This window comes from Sorghum bicolor, chromosome 9, assembly GCF_000003195.3.
Source record: "Sorghum bicolor cultivar BTx623 chromosome 9, Sorghum_bicolor_NCBIv3, whole genome shotgun sequence".
Lineage (NCBI taxonomy): Eukaryota > Viridiplantae > Streptophyta > Magnoliopsida > Poales > Poaceae > Sorghum > Sorghum bicolor.
Window position 1 is genome coordinate 7,565,772 of NC_012878.2, and position 25,904 is coordinate 7,591,675.

General features: G+C 43.6%; 2 protein-coding genes across 2 annotated transcripts; both read right to left on the reverse strand.

The window, feature by feature from the left end:
• LOC8064208 (probable WRKY transcription factor 50) lies at positions 1,474-2,989 on the reverse strand. Its single transcript, XM_002440682.2, has 3 exons — positions 2,659-2,989; positions 2,378-2,524; positions 1,474-2,135 (listed from the first exon to the last, which is right to left on the reverse strand). Exons 1-3 carry the CDS (start codon positions 2,898-2,900, stop codon positions 1,904-1,906), a joined length of 621 nt encoding a protein of 206 aa, XP_002440727.1. The 5' UTR covers positions 2,901-2,989; the 3' UTR covers positions 1,474-1,903.
• LOC8065879 (serine/threonine-protein kinase tricorner) lies at positions 11,515-25,688 on the reverse strand. The gene is made up of 13 exons (XM_002440684.2): positions 25,209-25,688; positions 22,552-22,726; positions 22,222-22,305; positions 21,256-21,497; positions 20,927-21,170; positions 20,740-20,819; positions 20,544-20,628; positions 13,602-13,733; positions 13,374-13,487; positions 13,165-13,209; positions 12,550-12,634; positions 12,053-12,103; positions 11,515-11,962 (listed from the first exon to the last, which is right to left on the reverse strand). The coding sequence occupies exons 1-13, from the start codon at positions 25,421-25,423 to the stop codon at positions 11,874-11,876; spliced, it is 1,641 nt and encodes a 546-aa protein (XP_002440729.2). The 5' UTR covers positions 25,424-25,688; the 3' UTR covers positions 11,515-11,873.

Here is a 25,904-nt window from a genome sequence, read left to right on the forward strand (position 1 = left end):
GGGGTCACCAACGTTTGGATGCAACTACCAAACACTAGGAAAGGGTAGCCTATCAACTCTAGTCTACTTCACCAAGATGAAACCGCTTGGTGATGAACTCATCACAGTGGGGAAACCTGTTCAAGACGAAGAGATGATTTCTTTCATCATATCATGCCATGCTTTTTTATTATAATTTTGTTGACAAGCGTTTTGGGCCAAGTAGCAAAACTAGTCGGGTTGTGTTTGTTTTTGCTTGTCTGAAAACACCATCCCCACTAGGCCGTGTTTGCCCAGTTTGAATTGAAAACTAGGAAACATGTTGGTTTGACATGGATTCATTTCCTAGTCGGTTTGTGATCTCCATGTCAATGAGGGATGAGAGCATATAGGCCTCTAATTCAGTTTTGGTGATTAACGATGACATAATTATTGTGACAGAGGTATGTTTTGCATAGACATTATAAGTTAGGCGACAATAATGATTGGTTAATGGGCAATCAATTATTTTCGTGCTCCTATTTGAAATTTATTTTATTTTTAAAGGATTTGCGACAAGGTTAAGGATGAAGTAGTTCTAAGTGTCGTTTGGCGTTAAGAGACACACGTAGAGTAGTTTAGGACTTTGTTTTTTTCTTGCCCGTACAATAAATTAAAGGGGTATAAACTAGTAGCTTGATCTAGATGAGTACAGTGAGTAGGTGTGTGAAAGCCGATCCATAGTTTGATTTTGATAATTGAGTGATAACCTAGGTAGACTAATATATGTTTGACGTGAAATGCGTACACAAGTGATTAATCCATAGGTACACTATGGTGGAGAGTGTGGCTTGATCATGTTGATAGCGCTCAACTAGTTGTTAATTGAAGGAGATAAATGACGATTTATATATAACTAGTGCCTAGTGGTACAAATAGAGGCAAGCTAAGGGTTGATAAAAGAAAGCAAATTACAAGTGGGGCTAAAATGAGACATCATTGCTAGAGGCATCCAAAAAGGTGGATTGTGCTTGACTGTTGACTAGGCATCACTAGTTGCTTGATAACATAATAAGTTGGTAAGTATCTATATCTCTTATAAAACTAATCTTTATATCTTAACATGCAAGTTATCCATATCATCTTACTATTTTTGAACTTGTTAATGTAAGCTATCAACATAATCATTACTTAATTTCGTCCAAAGTTTTCGCAATTCCGCAGCAACACGTGAGATATCTTCTAGTTGTATATGTTCTAAATCTTACTTTATTTTTTGTCATAAATTTAACTTTTCTAATTTTAACTAGGTTTCTAAAAAATTCACCAGCATCTTAACACTGGATTAGTTTTATTAAAACGTCCATGCATGAGATGCTTGATGTTGATCTTGATTAAAATTAGAAAAATATGATTTAAAACAAAACTAAAACACATCTTATATTTGACAAAAGGATGGAATAACCATATATGTATCTTTTGGTTGTGTTGTAAGTCTGAATTGAAGCTAGCTAATATCAATCGATCTAGAATATTAACATATCCCTTCAGGGTTACAATGCATTTGTTCAGCATAATTGTTGATCATGGTATCAAATACCGAACAAGAGAAGCCAAGCTAAATCAGCAACCTTTCAGCTATACGGCATATTACAAACGTCGTGTACACAAAGAAACTAATTAAGTGAAAAACATGTTTGTCATCAATTATCCTAGTGATGATTGATGATGCATCATCACAAGAGGTAACCAATAATTGAGGTAAATAAAGTAGAGTACACTGCTTCTAGCTTAAATATTATTACTTGTACTGCACAAGTGTGTAAAAATGTACAAGCAGGTCGGAATTTAGCCGGCCGCTGAACTGATCTCTCTGAACACTCTTCTCATCCTACGACTGGGGTAAAGGTAAATCACTCTGGGTCAAGGTCAAGGCCCGGAAAAGTCAGAAGACGAAGGAGCCCGAGTATGAGGCAGCCGACGGCGAGCCACTGTGCGGCGGGCTGTAGAAGCCGCTATTGCCGCCGCCGCCGCCGTACTGGATGATGGCGGCGGCTCCGGGACTGGCGTGGTTGTGGACGCCGTCGTAGGTGGTGATGACGTAGCGGGGGTCGTCGCGGTCCCTCTCCACCCGCTTCTTCACGCCGCAGCCCTCCGACGAGCAGCGGTAGTAGTTCCTGCACAAGTGCGCATGCACAAGCTATATCAGCATCGAGTAATTAATAGACATATTTCATTTCTTTGCTCTTTTTGTTTTGTTTTGTTTTGCGAGGATTCATTTCTTTGCTTTCTGAGCTTTGTTCTGGGAATTTAACTGTTCGGTGGCACTCAAACCCGAGATTAGTTATTATTTAGAGAGACTGAAATCTGCTCAGATTTTTTTTTTAGGAATGAAATCTGCACAGATATATATGTGTACCTTGGATTTGGGCTGTTCTTGACAGCCTTCTTCCCATACTTCCTCCATTTGAATCCATCGTCCAAGATCTCCACCTCTGATCTCGTTCTGAACCCGATCCTTCCACTGCTTCTGAGTCTCTTTTCATCACCACCGCCCTCACACCACCTGATGAATAAAATCACCAAAGCAAACTATAATTAATAAGCAACAGAGGCACCAACATAACAGCTAGCTAATAACTAGTATCACACCCTAATAATTTTCTGTGCATAAATATATATATATATATATATACATACATCATCATCTTCTCGTTGCGATCGCCGCCAGCCCCGGCTCCGACAGCTGTGAAGATCGGCGCCGGTGAGTAGTCGAAGTGGTGAAGGTCATCGAGCTCCGCGGAGAAGGCCGTGGCGGAGTCGACGGCCGCCGGGAAGCTCGCCGCGTAGTCGGACACGAACGGCGAGGAGGAGGAGTAGGCAGACGAGTATGAAGCGAAGAGAGCTTCAGGGTTCAGTCCCAGGGAAGCCGCCATTTGCATGCACTGCACGCACCAGCTAGCTGTAGCTAGCCGCCTTGCTTGTGTATCAGTTAATGTGCCTGCTGATCTGAATAATATTTTTGGCGTGCCGGGCTCTGCAATTTATACAAGCGGACTGCCTAGGACCCGCAACCTTCGTGGAGGCTTCTCTCAAAGCTAGACTAGATGATCCGAAAGTTCTGAGATGCGTCACATGTCAATTCTTGCTTTGGACTGCTAGTACTACTGTTCCGCTTTCAGAGATATCTCTCACATGTGTGCTGATACATGATCCGACTGTGACATTATCAGTTGGCGCACATAAGGATCGGATCAGCTTTATATTTGTATATACGTGCAACAACTTTATATTTGTATATATATATATATATATATATATCTTTTTTTTATTTTTTTAAAATACTAGTACAATATACTCACTCCTAAGCATATCGTTTGGTCGGGGGTAATTGAAAGTAGAGAATAAGAGTTTAAATATAGTAGAAATCTTTCGTTTATTTTGTGGGAATGGAAATTTTGGTGGGAAGGGAAGTTTAGAGGACCAACTCTCACTAAAAAATTCCCTAGGGGAGGAGTGGGAATTGGGTGGAGTTGTATTCTTAGTAAAAGAAAAGTAGTTCCTCACCATCCATCATAATTTATCTTCGCCCCATACTAAATAGGGGGTATGAATTCCCTTTCTTATTTTCCTCCACGAACCAAACAAAAGATTGGGACTAAAAGTCAATTTCCCACCTTAATTCCCTCTATCAACTCCAAATTAAACAGTTCCCACCAAGATTATATTTGTATAATAATTGAACAAATCTATGCATGATTGTCCTGTTCTAAAAGATATAGCTTGGGTGTCAATTCGAGATGCCCTTGTCGCTGACAAATTATCGGATTTTCTCGTATCATCTCTCTTGCATCTTTTTGCTTAATGTGTCCACTTAATTGCTTGGGAGGTAGGCGTTGCTTGATGGCGACGTACTTGTCATCTAGATCGCTAACGACGTGTCCCACTTGATTAAACTCTTTTAGAGGTAGAGGTTAATTCGCACGTTCGGTGGAATATATTTTGCATCTGGATAGTGGATGACTAAAGGAGAGCAAAGTAAAAGAAGTATATATCTTTCCCCTCATTATTCCTATATAGTGTACTGCATGCTCTTTCTAGAGGAAAACGTTTGTTTAATTAAAAAAACATTGCGAATTTTATGGTACCAAATATATTCGTGTATAAAGATTTTGGATTTTATGGGTGTGCTCTGTGTGCTGCCACGTAGTAAATAAGGAAAATTCATCTTGCATACAAGAGGGGCATAGTACGCGTAGGAAACATCCATGAAATTCATGCATTAGTTCTCAGGAATAGATGCATGTATATTGTCTTCTTCTTCTCTTGTATTTGTGCTAGTACAGTTTTGACCTTACCTCTGTATGTCTAGTACGAGACAATGGAAGCGCTGCATAATACTAATGCATAGCAGTCCCCATACTTATAGGTTGAAGAAAACGTAAATTGTACAGCACGGGAAAATATTTATTAATTAATGCCGTGCACTTATTTTTTTTCCCCTTCCCTGATCAGCAAAGCTTATCTACATGCTTCATTTTTGTGGTGAAGTTGAGAAAATTCTAATATATATTTTTCTTATAGCATGCTAAGGTGGGGTTCAACTTTGGTACAAATATGATGGGGACGTAGCAAAGCTTGGTCATACAAAATGGTACCCCATGGCCCATCTAATAGTCCACTAGTCATAAAAAGAAATGTCCTTTTAGACACTTTTTTTTTGAAAAATTATGTCCAGTTATACATTTTTTAGACTACAACGTAGTCTAAAAAATTTATAAGTATACACATTTCCATGGCCAGTTATACACTACAATTAAGTATATACACTACAATTAAGTATATACATTTTTTGTAGAGTAAGGAAAAGTTATATACACTCTTAATTTTAGACACTCCCATGGCCAGTTATATACATTCTTAATTTTAGACACTCCCATGGCCAGTTATACACTACAATTAAGTATATACATTTTTTGTAGATTAAGGAAAAGTTATATATTTTGAAGTTACTTTTCATACAGATATATACTTGTGCTATTTAAAAATTTTCAGTCAGAATATTAAACAACATATTGATGGTTAAATTGTATTAACTGCATCTAACCTAAAACAACGACGCCAACACAAAAATTAATCCAAGTCTAAGAACAAATAAATATAGACAAATGATGTATAGCAGTACTGTCGATAATAAGTCCAGATTCACACAATTTTTCATGTCCCTCGAAAATTTATATTGTCTGTACTTCAAAAATGTATTTTTTTTTCTTTACAATGTAACCTTATTCAAGCTTCTCTCTTTGTACATCGCTCCAAGTTGATTCTTGTTTGGGGGACCATGTCGCCCTTGGTGGAATAGAGGAGTTCCTTGTTAACCCCTACCTTGCTCTTTGACTAGTTAGTAGTTACTATTATTTAAGTATATACATTTTTTGCAGAGAAGGAAAAGTTATATATTTTTGAAGTTCTTTTGATGCAAATATATACCTGTGCCATTTTCAAAATTTCAGATGGAATATTAAGCAACATATTGATGGTTAAATTGTATTAACTACACCATATCCAACCAAGACGACATGAGCAGAAGATGAATCCAAGTCTAATTAAGAACAGAATAAATATAGACAAATGATGTATAGGAGTACTGTACGTTGATGATAAGTCCACTATTCACACGATATTTCTTATCAGCTGAAAACTTTATATTGTCTCTGTACTTCAAATCTGTATTTTTTTTCTTTACAATGTTAGCATTATTCAAGTTTCTATCTTTTTACATCGCTCCAAGTTGACTCTAGTTTGGGAGACATGTCGCCCACTTTACACATGACACGCTGATGTTTTTAATGGTTTTATTTGTTAGCTTGTAATGATTGTATAAATCAATAATATAAGGTCCTCTATTACAAATTATTTTTCACATTTTTTTGAATAAAACGAATAGTCAAACTTAGTGTTAAAAAAATAAAACGTCCTATAATTTGGAATGAATTAAGTACATACTACCACTTTAGCATACATATATTGATACTGAATTTCTCCGAAAGCACGCGCTATAAAAACCAAGACCTTCAAAAGAAGATAGAGCACGTAGTATGTACATATGTGTGTGAGAGAGACGAGAGATTGGAGGCGTGGTTTCACTTGGTGCGAAAGCGAGAGCCGCAGTCTCACGAAAGCGAAGGCTGCACCAAGCTAGCGGCCGCCTCCGTCTATCACCAGCTGGCCCGGCGGGCCGGAGACCAAGAAGTTGAAAGCTGACACCACCGTACCCTGAGGCCTGAGTGACCATCCAGTTAGCCCTTGTTTAGTTCCCTTGTAAATTTTTTTGAGCTACTATAGTACTTTTATATGTATGTGATAATTATTATCTAATTATAAAACTAGATTTATAAGATTTATTTTTCAAATTACAGACAAACTATATAATTAGTTTTTTATCTATATTTAATGTACGAGAAATCTTAATTTTTTTTTTAATTTTTTGGAGGAGCTAAACAAGCCTATGCAGCCGCCTCCTCACCGGGCGGCACGTCGAATCGATCGGACGGCCGGGGCCGGGGGTGTCGGTTTCCAGCGTCATCGCACGCTCGATCTGCCGTGCCTTCTCCGGCAGCAGGGCCGGCCCGTCCGGAGGAAGACGCAGCGCGCGCGAGCACTGCACGGGGTCGTCGCCGTCTCCGTTGCGTCAGAATGCATGTACACGGGGAGATGGCGACCGGGCCAGGCGGGCGTACGTCCAGTCCAGCAGCTGGTGCGGTGTCGTTGTGTGGCTCCAGCTCGAATTTATTTGTTTCCTTCACGACAGGATTAGAGCCTAATTTGGTTTGACCATGCGCGGGTTTTACCAAAAACTCTGCCCTGGCTTGGAGGTTAACAAGCGGATTAATAGTAGGCGTTGGACCATCTAGCAGCCAAACACGCTTAGATTTGTTTGAACTGCGGCTTCTGATGTCACCGTTCTATTTCTACCCCTAGCTGGCCGGCTGTGACGTGTGATGATGATATCATGATGCCCGAGGGACTTCGAGGTGAGTGTGGCATGCGTGCTATAGATATTTACGTTGTACTATGTAATTTTTTTTTAAAAAAACATAATACTCATCATATCATATCAGTTATGAGGTATGGGTCTATACTCTGCACCACCACAATTCAGAGCTATTCTTTTGATTGTTGGGTTTTTTTTTCAGTCAGTCCATAATTCAGTTTGACCTCAAATATAATACAAAAACCATCTATAGCCGCTATTAGGCGATATTATTGTCATATATGATATCGTACCACTAAATACATGGAATTTGGTATTTTAATTCCGGATTCTCAAAATGTACAACTGCACGTCCTGTTTATCTCAAATTAACTGCGTATTACAAAAATTGTTAGGCCATGACCAATACTAATTATGAGCGGCAACGTGGTTTTCAAATACTTTCAATAGCAATATTTGAATTTCACTAGATATCATCAAGGCCTCTGGTTTTCCATCTTCAACATCCGACTCCCAGTATGAAACATGTTTCATTAAACATTCATTACTCTATGAAGTAATTTTCGAGAACTCATATACACGCCTCTAACCAATTATATTTTCTCTGTTTGCTTAAGTTTATCAACCGAATCTGTCAGTCATTCAGCAGTGTTTTTTTCTCATAACAAATCAGCAAACAGTACTTTCTGCCACGACTTTTCAGCCAAGCGAATTATTAGTAATGCTATTTACATAAGCGAGCATGTTTTGGTGCTTCTTGGGACTCGAACCTGCAACCTTGCTCATCGATAGCACCTCCCTACCACTATAACAAACACTCATTTCTAGAATGTTATTTTTAATCAACATTTTGTAATCTTATTGTATTAAATAGTTTGTCATCAAATGAATTCAAATGAAAACTACAAAGTTTTCATCTTGTCAAGCACTACAACTTTGATACAGGATATGTCTCCATCCGAAGTTGTTTGAAAAATTCAAAAAGTTTAAGTCTCAGAATATGTAATTTAAAATAACAATCTAGAACATAAAAATTTCAAACAAAAAACATATCAATAGCAAACATGTAAACAACTGCAAGGCTGTTTGGAAATTCTAAAATTTGAGTTTCAAAATCTATAAATTAAAACACATACTTGGGACTATAAACAACTTCAAATAAAAAACTTTTTAACTAAAAACTTGTAGATTGTATTTAAAACTATAACATTGGTGTAGTCATGTCAACATCTGAGTTTGTTTGAAAATCTTAAATTTTAAAATCTATGAACTTCAATCAATATTTTAGAACTAAAATTTTTAAATAAAAACCTTTTAACTATAAAGTTGTAGATCACATCGAGAGCTATAATTTTGATATAAAGTTTATCTTCATCCAATTTCATATGAAAAAGTTATGAATTATTGTTTGATGCAACTATTTTTAGATGAGCTTATTAAAGTTTCATGATTTGTTTTTAGAGACATATATTTAGAATGACTCACTAGTAGAGAACAGACCTTTAGTTTTTTTGCTAATCTAGTAGAATACCCTAGATGACGCCATTGAAGAAACCATAATAGGATTTTACGACTTTAGCAGAGCCAACCATAAATTCTATAAGCACAACTCAAAAAAATATAAATGATTATCGCTCTCTCACAACCCTACTTACCCTCCAGGACCCACTGATTCTTATTTTATATACTCCCTGCATTACAGAATGTAGGGCGCTATGTAGAATTGGGTTTTTGATTTTTTTTGTTAGGCGTTTCATTCCAATCGAGGTGGTGGAGGTATAGAGTTGTGTGGCATTTAATTGTATGCATGGAACCCGGAGAGTTTGTATGTAGGATATTGTTAAAACAGGGTCTTGTTTAGTTCCAAATTTTTTTGGGAAAATGACACTATAGCACTTTCGTTTTTATTTGACAAACATTGTCCAATCATAGAGTAACTAGGCTTAAAAGATTTGTCTCACGATTTATAGACAAACTGTGTAAATTAGTTTTTATTTTCATCTATATTTAATACTCCATGCATGTCGCAAGATTCGATGTGACGGAGAATCTTAAAAAATTTTGGTTTTTTGGGTGAAGCCGTGCGTGGCTTGCTGGTTTCTTCGTTCCGATCTGCAGCTCGGAACGACCCCACCACCAGCACAACGCTCATCCGTGGAGCCAATTATGCGCCAGATTCCGAAGAGGAGGACATGGTCGGTGACAGAGGCACGGCTCCGGCGCCGGCCATGCTCGGCACAGCGCTCGTTCGCGGAGTGAATTATGTGCCAGATTCTGAAGAGGAGGAAGCTGTCGACGACGGAAGCACGGCGTCGCCGCCGGCCATGCTCGGCACAGCGCTCGTCTGTGAAGTGGATTATGTGCCAAACATTTTAGCGATTTCACGAAATAGCTTCTCCAATGAAGTCGGCGGCCGTTTGTGCGCGCGCTTTTTCTTTTCATCACGCGCTGTCTAGTTGCCAACTGAAACCTCAGTTTGCATGCACGCATGCAAAACGCAGCGCATAAGGCCAGTCTCAATAGATAGTGTTACTGCATGGTTTCACATACCAACACGTCATTAAGATTGAAATGAAACCATCTATGAAATAACCCCAGCAATGAAGCATTTCACTTTGTTGTTTCCAAGGCTAAGCAAAATATTTAATTGCTGCAAAATGATTGGATCACATGCAAGTTGGTGAAACGATTTGGCCCTCAGTGGGGATTTTATCCCGTTTCACCACGTGGAAAACAACGCCCGCGGAGTTTCACCATGGTGAAACTACTTCATTCTCTCTCCTCTTCGTTTCATGCAAAAAGTACACTTTTGCTGACATGACACTCTAATAAATGTGCATGACATCCTGGTGAAATCCCCACTGAAACTGGCCTAAACCACCGCTCGTGTGTCTCAATACGAATTAATGCTCCTTCTTCCTTGTTATCTATATTTCCTTGGTATCTGAGATCCTAGTCTAAACGCCTTATAAAAAATAATGGAGGGAGTATGTATCTAGTACGATAGGACTGTCTAGCCTAGTTCTCTTGAGCTCTCTTAATTGCTCTTACAAGCCAAACTCTTATGTTGACTCGGTAGGTGTCTATGGTCTCTAACTCTTATTTATATAGTCCTCTCCAAGGCCTTATATATGCAAGTATGAGCTTTACTCCTAGTAGAATTCTACAAAGTCCTAAGAGCAACTCCATGTAAAGCCCACAAATCGATGCTCCTACTTTTGATTTGAAGACTTCCCCTTATTTTTGAGGGTCTGCTTTTTTTCATCTGCTCTAGCAGGAGCCCTCAAATCCTTTTTTATAGACAATAGCATATAGGACCCACTTGTCATTCTATGTTCTTTCAATCCTCAATCTCATCGAGATCTAGAGCGGATGCAGTGTCTGTCTGCTTCTACAGACATGAGTCTGCATCAAGAGGAGTCCGCTCAGTCTCGTTGGGGAGCAGTCTAGGGAGCACCAAGGAGTTCATCATAGGGGCTCTCGCCAAGACAAGTCCATGATGGGAGGAATCTGCTCCCACCAGAAGGGTCTGCTCCCGCAAGCCTTGTCGAGGAACAGTTAAGAAAGCACCGGGAAAAATCCACTTTGATCTTGCAAAGAGCACTAGGGAGGAGTCCACTCCCGCCAGGATGAATCCGTGTACGTGGGAGCGCATGGGTAGCTAGCGGTGAAGCTAGGCGATGAGAGCTCAATCGCTTATGGCGAGTGACTAGCAGTGATGTTGGCACGGGAGAGGACAAACAAGTAGAAGAGAAAGTGGGCATAAAACAGGGTGTCGTGTTAGAGTCATGTTTATGATCTGGACATCTATATTTAGCTACGAGGGCTCAAATAAAGATCTGGCTAGAGTTGCTCAAACTAAAAAAAAAAATCCATATAGCACACCTCTCTTTTTAGCGCTGGCCCGATATCACCCCTCTCTTTTAGTCCTAGTCAAATACGATTCAAATGAGGCAGCAACAGCAACTTAGGCCAGAACATACACTTTCACTTATCTATCAGACGTCCTGCAATTAAGACTGCAACTTCGATCAGATCAAACTGAGCTTAAAAAAATGTGGGTACACTGTGCAGATGGTCATAACGGAACGAGTGATTGTGAAGGGTTTGTTGCCAACTGGCCAGATACGGCAGGTCCTAACAACTTCCGTGGCCACATTGCCGTCCCGTGCGGTCCGGCTACGTTCGTTTGTGGCTTGACCGCGATCGCCGCCGTGTGGCAGCCAATGGACTCCCTGATTGACGGGCACGGCCATGATTAATTGGCAGCAGGACTATCTCTACCCACCTAAATGGGTGGCGAAAATGTCCACAGCGGAACCTGTTATTGCATCACGCGTTCAGATTTAGGATGCAGTACAATCAAGCTCTGCTCTCGGCTGCAACACCACAACCTTAAACCGTAGCGCATACCTTTGGGAGTGATTGGGTTCTGCAGGAAACAATTCAGTTTCCGCGGCAACGGAGCACTCCAAAACGAAAAACAAAACTAGGCAGTTCGCAGAAATCTCTAATGGGGTCAAACGGCAGAAATTAGTCAACCAACCACAATGGCTATTCCAACACAGTTATTATCTCTCCATTTCCTCATGATCATATATATTTTATATATGTTATTATTAAATAAACGGGCAAAGAGCTGCCACAAGGAAGGCGACGACCTAATACTATGCCAACCTGGGCAACCAGCGTCAAGAAGTAAATACCCAGGGCCAGACCTGCCCATCTTGTCTCACCTGAAACATACTGCACAATACCTCTGGTTTGTACAACTACCAAGGTGCTCGCCAACGATTAGAAGGGCACGAGACCTGAATAAATGCAAGTCCGCAACCAGGTCTCTTCAGATGTAGCCATGTCGTCGAGGTGCATGCATGATGCCGGTGTAGGGCAGGGTACTTCAGGAAAGCAACAGGGCAGATCATGGCGCCATAGGATCGCCACATGAACCAGTGCGCATGTGGGTGTCTGTCCCGTTAGGTTCCATCGATGAGTCCATGTCTGCCGTATCTGGGATTATAGACAATCCAAATAAGATAAAGACAAGAGCAGAGAATCAAACGAGGTTTTATGAACTGGCCATGAAATAAATTACTCTACCAGATGGGGAGCCAGTAGAGTGCCTTGTAAACGAGGAGCTTCTCTGAAGATCTACATGCATGTATGTATCACAGGTGAGAAACAAAACTAATAAGCCATAACTATTTGACATAATTCATATACCCACTGCAGAGAGTAGAAAATGTGAATCTGAAAAGGACCCAGTAGTCAGAATATTATGGCAACTACTGCTTGACACAGAAGGGATCAGAGTTGTATGAATAAGCAAGATAATCTCTAGCAGTAATCTAACTGGGGCCACAAAAATTAATTCCTACTGCTGTTATAAAGGCAGCAGGATAAGTTCAGACATAAGTACAAGTTTACAACTCTGTAAAAGTGGAGTTATCTTTCCATAAATTGTGTCAACAAAATGGTTTCATCAGATACACATAATTTGCAAAGCTAGTGAACAAATCATAAAGAAGAAAACCACGTGGTTCAACTGCAATCAATGTATTTAACAAGACATTCTTAGTTGCCACTATTTTACAAACCTGCAGACTGATGCAAACCTTTCACAGCATCAAAATTCTTGTATGTATACCCCACAAAGCTAAGATCTTTAGAAGTAAGCATCATCTGCAACAACATTCCAAAACAATGATCAACTTCAGGGTGAATAAACAAATAATGGCATGCAGTTTGTTACATTGATGCCTACCTATGGACATATGAAAGAGAGGTGAAGAAAAAAGAACCATCCCAGAAGTTTTAACCACATACAGAAGAAAAGGCTAGCAACTTTATGAATGTCATGCAAGTTGCAAAATATTTTAGGACAATTTGGGTCAACCAACATTTGTCACTTTATTTAGTTGAAAAAAATATAGCCATAAAAATACTTGTCACACATCACAGCACTTAAATAACAGTACTCCAAATACTGCCTATAAACAGACTATGCATGCTGCTGTGGATCTTCATTTACTCTTTTTTTTTCGCACAAAATAGTTAGTACAAAGAACTTAACAGAAGAAAACAAATAGGAACACACTAACAATGTATTCACAGTATCATAGTTTTCAATATGACTCCAGAACATGAATGCAATGATGAATGAAGTTAAGGTTAGCTATGTTGAATCTCCTGTTTATGTACATGGCTCATACCTTCCTTGAAGCCCCAGAACTTGCTCTTGCTGGAGCAGGGTTTAACTGCAGAAAAGAATCAACGCGGTAATTAGTGTGTAAAATATATGCAAATTAGAATAAAGTAAGCAGCATACAGGAAACAAATCAAATACATATTAAAAGTTCCAGGGAGCTTGAGAACATAAGAAGAATGGCACAAGCAAATAAAAAAAAAACTATTTCCTTACATCCGGGAACTTCATGAAATTCTGTGTATCCAGTTCACCATTTACTTGGGGCTTAAATGCTGCCTCCATCTCATACAGCCTGTCCCATTCAACTCCTTGAAACCAAGGGTGAGCCTAAGAAAAGGGTAAAAGAAATGATTAACATAACCTTACCAAATATAAACAGAGGAGTAATATAATCCAAAATGAACATCAGTAAGTAATCTTAGTAATGTGAGAAATATATACTTTTATTTGATCTGCCCCTCCGCTGCCAATTCTGTGATCAACATCACATAATAACCGACAAATCAGATCCTTTGCTTCAGGAGACAACCTAGGATTATCTGGAAAATTCAAGTAGCTTCTCCAATGCACAATCTGTAAAATAATAATGCATAATCAGTGCAAATAATATAAAATATAGAAGTTGCACATGGTGCATCATTGCTCAATGATATAAGCATTAGTGGGGGTTTAAATATATGGGTCTAACAGAAGTTGATGAAAGAAATAAGCAGTTCAGGTTTCAAGTTACATCAGCATAGAGGAAGTTAAGAACCAAAGGAAAAAGAACTTTGTTTTAGACCTCTTCATTTATACAGAGAATCTGAACTTAACCCTTTCAACATTTGGCAAAACAAAGCAAACTTGTGGAAATCCATTTGGTGTCATTTGTGCATACTCATTTTTATTTTATTTCCCACAATGCCTGACTAGAGTGGCCTGGGCATGAAATAAACTTGTGTTCTAACACAGGAAGGCGGACCTCATGACAAGGGCTGGAAGGAAAGTGCAGGTACAATTTGTTCTCACTGCTATGCTAGTACCTTGCCATGGCTATAGATTTCTCTCCCTGGGCCATCAAAGCTGTGGACAAATTGAGGCGAGGTTTCTTATGGAGGGGAAGAAAGGAAGCCAAAGGCGGGCATTGTCTTGTGGCGTGGGGCAAGGCGGCACGTCCACCAGAGTTGGGTGGGTTGGGGATCTCTGATCTAAAAAGCCTTGCATGGGCACTCCGGATGCGCTGGGTTTGGCTTCAAAAAACGGAACCCCATATGTAGAATGATAGAAAGATTAGGAGAACACCTCTCACCCAACGTGGGGGGGTGACATTGATATATATAGCCAATACAATGGCAGGTTACATGCAATACATGGCAGGTGCTAATCATACTAAATATAGCCTTGCCTAATATACACTTTCCTAATGCAATACAATGGCAGGTGCTAATCATACTAAATATAGCCTTGCCTAATATACACTTTCCTAATAGACATATCTATCAGCCCCCCTCAGTCGAAGCGTCAGGATGCCGGATGCACAGACTGGACCGAAAATCCTCAAAGAGCTGAATCGGCAGCCCCTTGGTCATGATATCGGCAAACTGATACTTGGAGGGCACATGGAGAACGCGAACCTCGCCGAGAGCCACCTTTTCACGGACGAAATGGATGTCGATCTCAATGTGCTTGGTACGGCGATGGTGGACTGGGTTTGCTGTCATATAGACAGCGCTGACGTTGTCACAGTAGACAACTGTGGCGACCTTCAAGGGAACATGAAGTTCCTGGAGAAGCTGTCGAAGCCAACAGCACTCTGCGACCACATGAGCAACAGCCCGGTACTCAGCCTCCGCACTGGACCGGGACACTGTGGTTTGCCGTTTGGATGACCAAGACACCAAGCTGTCGCCGAGGAAGACGCAGAAGCCTGTAGTGGAACGGCGGGAGTCGGGGCACCCTGCCCAGTCAGCGTCGGAGTAGGCAATCAGCTTGTCGACAGGTCCAGTGCCGATGTGGAGGCCAGCCGACAGTGTGCCCTTCACATACCGGAGTATGCGCTTGATCAGCGCAAGGTGAGCTTCGCGCGGATCATGCATGAAGAGGCACACCTGCTGCACAGCGTACGCCAGGTCGGGGCGAGTGAGCGTCAAGTACTGAAGTGAGCCGGCGAGACTCCGGTACGCGCTGGGGTCGGCGACGGGAGCGCCCTCCGTGGCAGAGAGCTTGGCACGAGAGTCAACAGGTGTCGATGTCGAGTGACACTCGGCCATGCCCGCCTTCTGAAGAAGATCCACCGCGTACTGCCTTTGGCTAAGGAAGAGCCCGTCGGAGGAGCGAGTGACAGAGATCCCTAGGAAGTGATGGAGCTCCCCAAGGTCCGTCATGGCGAACTCAGAGTGAAGGCGATCGATGATGCGGCGGAGCAGAGCATCCGAGGAAGCCGTGAGGACGATGTCGTCGACATAGAGCAGCAAGTAGGCACTGGCGCCGCCCTCAGTGTAGACAAAGAGGGAGGTGTCGGTGGCAGAAGCGACGAAGCCGAGCTGTCGAACGTACGTGGCGAAGCGCTGGTGCCACGCCCGCGGGGCCTGCTTGAGGCCGTAGAGGGAGCGCTGAAGAAGACAGACGGCGTCGGGGCGCGCCGGGTCGACGAAGCCGGGGGGCTGCTGACAGTAGACGGTCTCGTGCAGGTGACCATGAAGAAATGCATTCTTCACATCCAGCTGGTGGATAGGCCACTGACGAGAAGCAGCGATGCTGAGGACGACCCGAATCGTGGCAGGCTTGACGACCGGGCTGAACGTCTCGTCGTAGTCGATGCCGTGTCGCTGGGTGAAGCCGCGGACAACCCAGCGAGCCTTATGGCGAGCCAGCGTGCCGTCGGAGTGGAACTTGTGCCTGAAGATCCACTTGCCGGTGACGACGTTGGCGCTGGGAGGCCGGGAGACGAGGCGCCACGTGTTGTTGTCGACAAGAGCCTTGTACTCCTCAGCCATAGCCGCGCGCCACTGAGGGTCAGCAAGGGCCCCTCTGTAGTCACGGGGAATGGGCGAGGCAGTGGAGGAGGCAGCGACGTGAGCAGCTGGTGGGAAGCCATAACGAGCAACAGGCTTCAGCGAGCCGGTCTGGAAGCGCGTCACAGGCCGGCTCGATGTAGGAGGCGGCGGAGGAGGCGGTGGTGGCGGGGAAGGCACCACAACTGGAGTAGAGGCCGGCTGTACAGGGACAACAGGCGCCTGCTCCACAGCCGGTGGAGAAGGTGATGCAGCGGCTGTCGCAGGGGCTGGTGCAGAAGTGCCAGCATGCCGCCGAGTGTAGACCCGTAGAGGTGGAGGGCCGGCTGGAGCAGGACCAGCCGGGGCAGGGGCAAGGACCGGGCCAATCTGTAGAATAGCCGGGTCCTCAGCAAGCTCCTCCAAATGACCACTATTTTGTGGCTGCGCAGCATCAGCTGGTGGCGGCGTGGCAGTAGTACGAGGCACCGGTGCAGGAGGACCTGTAAGAAGAAAGTCCAGCGAGCTTGGCAGCACACTGGGAGGGTTAGTACTGAACGGAAATTGCGTCTCATCGAAGACAACATGACGGGAGATGATGATCCGTTTAGTTGTGAGGTCGAGACACCGATACCCCTTGTGTGAGGAGGGATATCCGAGAAAGACACAAGCTGTGGAACGAGGGGACAGTTTGTGTTTGGAAGTGGCGGTGAGGTTAGGATAGCAGAGGCAACCGAAGACACGGAGAATGGTGTAGTCTGGGGGTTGCCGGAAGAGTTGCTCATAAGGAACATGATGCTGAATGGCTGAACAGATGATAGAAAGATTAGGAGAACACCTCTCACCCAACGTGGGGGGTGACATTGATATATATAGCCAATACAATGGCAGGTTACATGCAATACATGGCAGGTGCTAATCATACTAAATATAGCCTTGCCTAATATACACTTTCCTAATGCAATACAATGGCAGGTGCTAATCATACTAAATATAGCCTTGCCTAATATACACTTTCCTAATAGACATATCTATCACCATAGACCCTGGGCGACCTTTCCCATCCAAGTGCCAGCACAGGTCCAAGCTTTCTTCAATATAGCGGTTGTCACTGAGGTTGGCAATGGGGCAAGGACCCTATTCTGGGCAGATAGATGGCTAAACGGACATTCAATTGCAGACCTCGCCCCTCATTTTCTTGCTGGAATAGCAAAAAGGATTGTAAATAGTCGCACAGTTGAGGAAGCTCTTACTGAACATGCTTGGGTTCTGGATTTCCGGGGCACTATAACTGAGTTTTTTAATCTCTGGGATCTTCTTTATGGTTTGCAGCTACAGCCTGAGGTTGAAGACTCTCACATTTGGCGCTTTTCCTCCAGTGGACAGTATTCAGCCAAATCAGCATGAGGGTTTTTTCTTGGAATCCACTTTTTTCGGCCCATATGAGAGAATTTGGAAATCTTGGGCTCCACCCAAATGTCGTTTCTTCATGTGGCTGGTCGCACATGACAGGTGTTGGACGGCTGATCGGCTTGCAAGATGGGGGCTGCCACATCCGGCACAGTGCCCCCTCTGTGACCAAGAGGAGGAAACTATTAACCATCTGTTGGTATCTTGTGTATTTGCTCGGCAGTTTTGGTTCTATTTGCTCCAGCATTTTGGGATCCAACAGTTCTGTCCACAGCCTTCAGAGTGCTCTTTTGATCAGTGGTGGGAAAATTCAAGCAACGCTACTGTTGGGTTTACAAGGAAGGGTTTCAACTCTCTTGTGATCTTAGGAGCTTGGACCCTATGGAACCACCGCAATCGTTGCGTTTTTGACGGAGATACTCCCAGCTTGGGTGGAAATACGTAAAGGCCTCAACTCTTTAATAATTTTGGTGGCATGGGAGATATGGAAGCATCGCAACTCTTGTGTGTTTGATAACAAGAGGCCGAACATTCAGGAGGTTTTTAGAGCTATTAGCTCGGAGGGGGAACTTTGGTGCTCAGCCGGTGCCTCCAAGCTCCAGGAACTTGTTCTCAGGTCGCGGCCCTTTGAGACATAAAGCTTGAAGGATCTTGGTCGCTTATGAAAGTCAAGTCTGTAACTTAGTTCCCAAGGGGTTTGTGTCTGGTGTGTGTGTGTGTGTGTGTGTGTGTGTGTGTGGGTGTGTTAGCTGGGTCTTTCTTGACCCTTGTAAGACCTTTCTTCTACCTTAATGAAATGACACGCAGCTCTCCTGCGTTGTTCGAGAAAAAAAAAAAAAGTCGGCTGTGGGCTGTGGCAGGGGCCCGGGTCTATCCTTCCTGGCTTCTCATCCTCCCCCTCCCCCTGTAGCTCTGTAGTCTGCAGGTTGTCTAGTCTTGGTCGTCTCTTTGTTGTTACAGGCGCATATGTAATCTTTGGGGTTGGGTGTGTGTGTGTGTTTTGTATTTGGGGTCTTTTCCCCTTTTTGTCTTCTTAATTTAATGAAGCGGAGTTCTCCTGCGTTTTTGAGAAAAAAAACACAGCAGGCTTACATAAAGCTCGTGAAGGAGAATATAATTGGTGGAATATTGGATATGTTGCATTGGGTCTCATGGGCTGATTATATACGGTACATAGGACTAACACCTTATGTGGGTACACAATGTGCAATGTGGTACTACTCCTATTTACTCTAACATCCCCCCGCAGTCATAGCAGGAGCGGTGCAGATGGTAAGACTGGAGAAGAAGCTGATAAGTAACATCCCCCTGCAGTCATAACAGTCGATGCGCCGCGTAAACTGTGGCTGGAGAAGAAGCCGATGAGTCCTCATGCAAGGCGATAGCACTTTATGCCGATGTCGAGGTAGCCGAGCGTGAGGGCGCAGTAGCCATGGTCGAAGAAACCGTGTTGAAGATGACCGAGGTCAACGTAGTTGTGGTCAGGTTGTCGTGTTCATGGAGCTGCAGATGCACAAGGGGCGCCATGGTAATGACGAAGACGCGTCGAGGCAGTCGTCGTGGGAGGGGGCGATGCCAAAGTCGACGCAATCAGGGCCATCGTAGATGTACAAGAAAGGCAACGAATCAAGGTAGACGGGGTAGAAACGGGAGGGTCGATGCCGAAGTTGATGCAGCCAAGCCGCCTGAGTGTCGAGGCGCAGCTGGATTGGTCAGATCCAGCAACGCGTCGAGGACGAAAGCACACGTCGATGTTGCCAATACCCAGCGTACAAGGGAGAGGGCCCCAACCATGTGGTTGTGCTGGACGAAGAAGAAGCAATGCGGGAGAAGACGTGTCGGCGAGTAGGTCTCAGCGACAACGCGGGTAGTGGCAGCTCGATGACGAAGACCCAATCAGCAGGACGAAGACCTTGTGCAGACGGATGGCGCAGCAGGGCTTGTGCAGCACAGTCGTCAATGCACAAGTGACGGCGATGTAGATGCAACGGCAAAGCGGACACATGGACAGTGATGCTGCGGCCCGAGGAGGCGACACAACAACAGCCCTGTTGCTCGAAGAAGATGCGCGTAGTACTCGGAAACGGTGTCGATGAAGTCGATGCCGATGCCGATGCCGATGCCGAAGTAGAACACGCGAGGTCAACAGGCGGTGGGCGACTCAATCCCGATCAATGCTTAAGCAAGCCAAAAAGATACAACAACAGGAGATCGGATGTACCCAACAAGACGACACGATGGCGGCGGTGCGTCCCATCGAGCGACGCAAGGCGCACGCGGGTCACGAACATGCGGGGTCGAAAGCGCCAACGCAGATCGACGAGGTGGAGATGGACAGATCCGCCCGACAACAACGACACGCCAGATCTAGCTGCCTCCATGGCAGCGCAGGGTCGAGGCGTGTGGCCGGCCTTGGCCGCCACCATGGCGGCACGGGACGGGGTGAGATCCATCTGCCTCCATGCGATGAAGATCAGGTGTTGATGGTGCCAGCCAGCGGCGAGCCCGGGGACGAGGCAGCGGCAGCAACCTGGCGATGACGTAGGGGAGATCCTAATCTGCTGTGCGACGACGACGATGGCAGCCGGATCAATAGGATCGGGCGCCTAAAGAGGGGCGCTGCCCCCGGCGGAGATCGACCTCTCCCCGGGGGCGCGCAGTGCGGAAGCGGCGGCGGCTAGGGTTAGGATCTAAACCTAGGCAAATGATACCATGAAGGAGAATATAATTGGTGGAATATTTGATATGTTGCGTTGGGCCTCATGGGCTGATTATATAGGGTACATAGGACTAACACCTTATATGGGTACACAATGTGGTACTATTCCTATTTACTCTAACAAATCGCATGAAAAAGTTCAGTAAGTCCCAAAAAAAACCTCAAAGTAATTATAAGATCTGAACTTAGCTGCAATAGCAATTAAAATAATCTAAACATACTATTACAATGTGACAATCTGCACGATGAAAAGATGAACTGTTCAGCGGTCAAGACTTAAACCTTTTGGCATGTAACTAGTGGATCATCTGAATAAAATGGTGGATAACCAACAAGCATTTCATACATGATTGCACCAAGAGACCACCTGTATACAATAATGAAATAAACAATAATGTTACAGTTGTTGGAATACGATATCAGGTTTTGGAAGATGAAGAGATAACAAGCATGTGAGCATGTTAACTTCTTAACGTACCAGTCACACTCTAGTCCGTATCCCTTCTTCAGTAGAACCTCTGGAGCAATATAATCAGGTGTCCCAACTGTTGAAAATGCCTGGAAAAACATTTATATAACATGTAAAGAAAAAGTAGTGACAATAAACTACCTTCGAGAGAGAATTAGTGTTACTACAGAGACACCGAATAGGCAAACATGTGTACCAATTTTCTCCTGTTGTTCTGCCAATGCTGAAGCTGTTCATTTGGACTTCTCCACCTCCTACCATTTGCAGTATCAGAGAGAGAACGATCAATGTCCATAGACTCCCTAAGGTTTTCATCAGTCATTGGTTCATCTTCATTCAATGTTGACAACTTCGAACAATCAATTGGCTTGCACAATCCAAAATCTGACAATTTCATATGACCATTCTTGTCTAGAAGTAGGTTGTCAGGCTTAATATCTCTACAACGTTGATAAACAAAAAAAAAGTAAGCAAACGAACCATGCTGGATACCACATAAATAAATCAGATACATAAATATGTAACCTGTGAATGTAGTTATGTTTATGAATGGATTCAATGGCAAGAACAGTCTCAGCTATATAGAATCGAGCCACATTTTCAGTCAGAGTATCCTCTCTCATCAGGAGGGTCATCATGTCACCTCCAGGAAGATACTCCATGATAAGATAGAGGTACTCAACGTCTTGGAAAGAATAATATAGTTTCACAATGCAGTGGCTACCAACTTCCGCCAGCAAGTTTCTTTCAGCTCTAACATGCTCCACCTAATTAGAAACTTGACAGTATTAGCTCCAAATGAAAAGAAATGACAAATAAACGTACTAGTACTTCATCTGCCCTTTTTATAAGGCAAAATTTGACTTGGCATGGGCTTTTAAACTGCAATTTACCAAGAAAAAATCCTTACAACATTCTTACCAACTACAAGACCATGATGATAGGAATGTATCACTAAAATCATATGATGTTAGGCTAGCTGCTTGTCAGAAAATCATAAAGTTCAAAGCTTGAAACACACCCACCCTTACTGTTCTTTTTGTGTGTGTGTGTGTGGTGGGGGGTATACTCCTTTAGTGAACAAAGAATGTAGAAGATGCAACAAAAAAAGGAGCTACAAATAACATACCAAATGGTTTTGGAAAAAAAAAGGAAAAAAAACTCTATATACCCAAATAATTCTCAGTCTTCTAAACACATACAATTTTTGTCAGAGTTAAAATTAAGAAACCATAACAGAGCAGCCTATATCACTAAAAAGTATCTAACAAAATTCGTAAAACTCCAAATGCTTAAACAATTCTCACAATGACATTACTATTGACATCACCAATAATTGTTAGTGTAAAAGAATATCAAAATAAAAATATAAGAATTAGTTAATTATCATATATGTTTTTTCTTGAAATCACAGGACAATTATTATTATCATATATGTATTAACATAAAGAAAAACAAAAGCCAAAATAAGTGTGCAGTTCTCTGTCTTACCTGACCCCTCACAAGCATATCAGTCTTCTTCAGTTTTTTCATGGCATAAATGTTACCAGTGGATTTTTCCCGACATAGTTGAACCTGTAGAATAGCAAAAAATTAAGCTATCAACTCAAGGTATACAAGTCAGACTGTGGAAAACAAGCAGTTGTATTGTGAAGACCAGGCGTTCCAGAGATGTTATAGGTCTTGTTACATGTATCTGAGTAGCACAACTGCATATAACAATTATCCTGTCTAACGAAATATTTGAAGTATAATAAGAAGAAAAGATGAAACTACAAGAATAAATCATTAAAATGATTGCAGACATTTGGAACTACAAACCTGCCCATAAGCACCTTTTCCAATGATAGTGAGCAGCTCAAAGTCATCCACACATATTCTGTGTCTTTTAAGTCTCATGTATTCAGTCTCCTTTCTCTCCAATTCCTTTATTAAGTTTATCTGCTCCTCCCTGGGAACTTGTGACGAAGCTAGCTGCTGTTCCAAAATCAAGCGCCTACAGACACAGATGGTATAATATGGCCCAAGTTCATTAAGTACGGAGATAATCAGTATGTGACCAAAAGGTAACACATGGTACATGAGAGCACATGTAAAGCACCTCATGTCCCCCCCTCCCTAAAATTGAGCAAGTGACCATAAGCACAAACCTAGTTTCTTGCATGCTCCCACTAACACCTGCAACTTTATTTCAATAATGGCAAGCCCTCCTAAAATTGCCACATTGATTCTGGCGAAATCAAGCCCAAACAATTTGGACTCCACAAAGCAACAATCAGCTTTATCTTGTCCACAGCAAGCTCAATCCACTACAAAATTCCCTTTCAATCATGCCACAAAGCTCAGCACTAGTAGATCCTACAGCCACATTCCACAACCAACCTCACTGAAATGCTGATTAATCCTGATTCAGTACAAGTCCAGCTGAACATACATGCAGACCTATCCCCATTATCATGCCCAAAGCCAATTGTCAGTATGCGACCAAAAGGTACACATAGCAGGTGAGAGCACACGTCAAGTAGCTCATGTCCTCTCTCCCTAAGAGACCATAAGTACAAACCTTGTTTCTTTGCATGCCCCCACTAACAGCCTGCAACTTTGTTCCAATAATGGCAAGCCCTCTAAAAAAACGGCAATATTGATTCTAGCCAAGTCAAGCTCAAGAATTTGGACTCCACAAAGCTACAGCTGGTATATCTCAGCCAGACCAATGAGCGACAGCTCAATCCAATACCAAATTACCATGCAACCCTACTCCAAAGCTCAGCACTAGTAGAACCTACAGGCAAATTCCCCAACCAACCACCCAGAAACACTAGTCCTGATTCAGTAACCGTCCAGCTGAATGTGCACGAAGACCTATCCACATTATCATGCCCAAAGCCAATTGCCAACATACGACCAAATGGTAACGCATAGCACGTGAGAGCACAATCAACCGCCATGTGTCCCCTCTCCCTAAAGAGCGAGGAAGTGAACATAAGCAGAAGTGTCGTTTCTTTGCATGAAACCGCTAACGGTCGCGAGCTTTATTCCAATTATGGCAAGCGCTACAATGCCCGCCATATTCATTCAAACCAGTCAAGATCAAGAAATTCAGGCTTCACAAAGTCACAATTTGCTTTATCTCGGACGCAGCAATGCACAACAGCTCAATCCACTGCCAAATTGCCACCCAAGAGGCAGCGATGAGCAACAGGTCAATCCACCGCAAAATTGCCACCCAACATCGCCCCAAAACTCTGCACTAGTAGAACCTACAGACACGTTCCACAACCAACCTCACTGAAACGCTAATCCTAATCCTGATTCAGTACGAGTCCAGTTGAACGTACATGCAGACCTATCCCCATTATCATTCCCAAAGCCAATTGTCAGCTTGTGACTAAAAGGTACGTATAGCAGGTGAGAGCACACATCAAGCAGCTCATGACCCCTCTCCCTCAAAAGGTGAGGAAGAGACCATAAGTGCAAACCTTGTTTCTTTGCATGCCCCCACTAAGAGCCTGCAACTTTATTCCAATAATGGCAAGCCCTCTAAAAACCGGCAATATTGATTCTAGCCATGTCAAGCTCAAGAATTTGGACTTCACAAAGCTACAGCTGGTATATCTCAGCCACAGCAATGAGGAACAGCTCAATCCAACACCAAATTCCCTTGCAATCATGCTCCAAAGCTCAGCACTAGTACTAGTAGAACCTACAGGCACATTCCCCAACCAACCACCCTGAAACACTAGTCCTGATTCAGTAACCGTCCAGCTGAATGTGCACGAAGACTTATCCACATTATCGTGCCCAAAGCCAATTGCCAGCATCTGAACAAAGGGTAACGCTAACGCATAGCACGTGAGAGCAGTCGAGCAAAATCAACTGCCATGTGTCCCCTCTCCCTAAAAGCGAGGGGAGGTGAACAAAAGCACAAGCGTTATTTCTTTGCATCCTCCGACTAACCGCTAACTGTAGGCAGCTTTATTCCAATTATGGCAAGCCCTAGAACGGATGCCATATTGATTCTAGCCAGTCAAGCTCAACAATTCAGACTTCACAATTTGCATTATCTCGGACGCAGCAACGCACAACAGCTCAATCCGCTGCAAAATTGCCACCCAAGAGGGCAACAGTGAGCAACACCTCAATCCACTGCAAAATTGCCACCCAACATCACCCCAAAGCTCAGCACTAGTAGGACCTACAGCCACATTTGACAATCAACTACCCTGGTATGCTAATACGATTCAGTATGCATGAGAAGTGCAGCCCAATCCCTCACACCCACCCCACAGGAGCATAAGCATCCACGCTACCTCTAACTCGTCTACTTGTAGGTTGGACACCTCGATCAGTCTGCCTCACGCGAGATCTATCTAGCTAAACCGCAGGCGCTCAAGCACTAGCCAAATCGCAGGCAAGCACTTCTAGCTCGAGACCTCCTATATAAGAAAAATTATGGAAGCGGGCACGGATTCCAGTACCTCTCCTTGCGCTCCTGGAGGTTCTTCATCTGCGAGCGGTAGTGGTCCTCGATGAACTTCTTCGCGGCCGCCACGCGCTCCATGGTCATGGTGGAGCACACCGGCGCCACCGGGTTCTGCTCCGCCACCTCCTGCCCTTCCTCCGCGACCGCCTCCAGTGGCCGGGCCCGCGCCGCCGCCGCGGCCGGGGACTCCTCCGCCATCTCGCTCTCCATGCCGACGCCCACGCCCCTTATCGCTTGAGAGCGGGCCGGTCCTCGCTGCGGCGAGCTCGAAACTGCTTTCTCTCTCGTCTCTCGCTCGCTCTCCTCTCGCTTGTCTCGCCTCGATTTTCTTTTTCTGATTTGCGATGAGCGCTTTCTTCGTGTGCGGGCGCTTATAAACGCCTGATTTTTATTTTCCGTGCTCCGCAGTCATTAGTTCGTGGTTAGATTAAGCTAATCATGCTGTAAATGAGAGATTAAATGGTTGGAGACAGCTGTATAGAGGTTTTGCTTTGCTTAGGAAACAGGCGTTGCGGCGCGAAAGCTGGACGCAACAGCCGATCCCTTCCCGGGCGTGCTTTTCTCGTTCCGTTTCGCGGGAGCAATACGATGCCTGTTCTGTTTGTTTCACCGGGCAATTCGTGACTTATTATTATCTACATCTACATATAATAACGTACTCCATGTGAGGGCATGACGTCAGTGAGCCCAA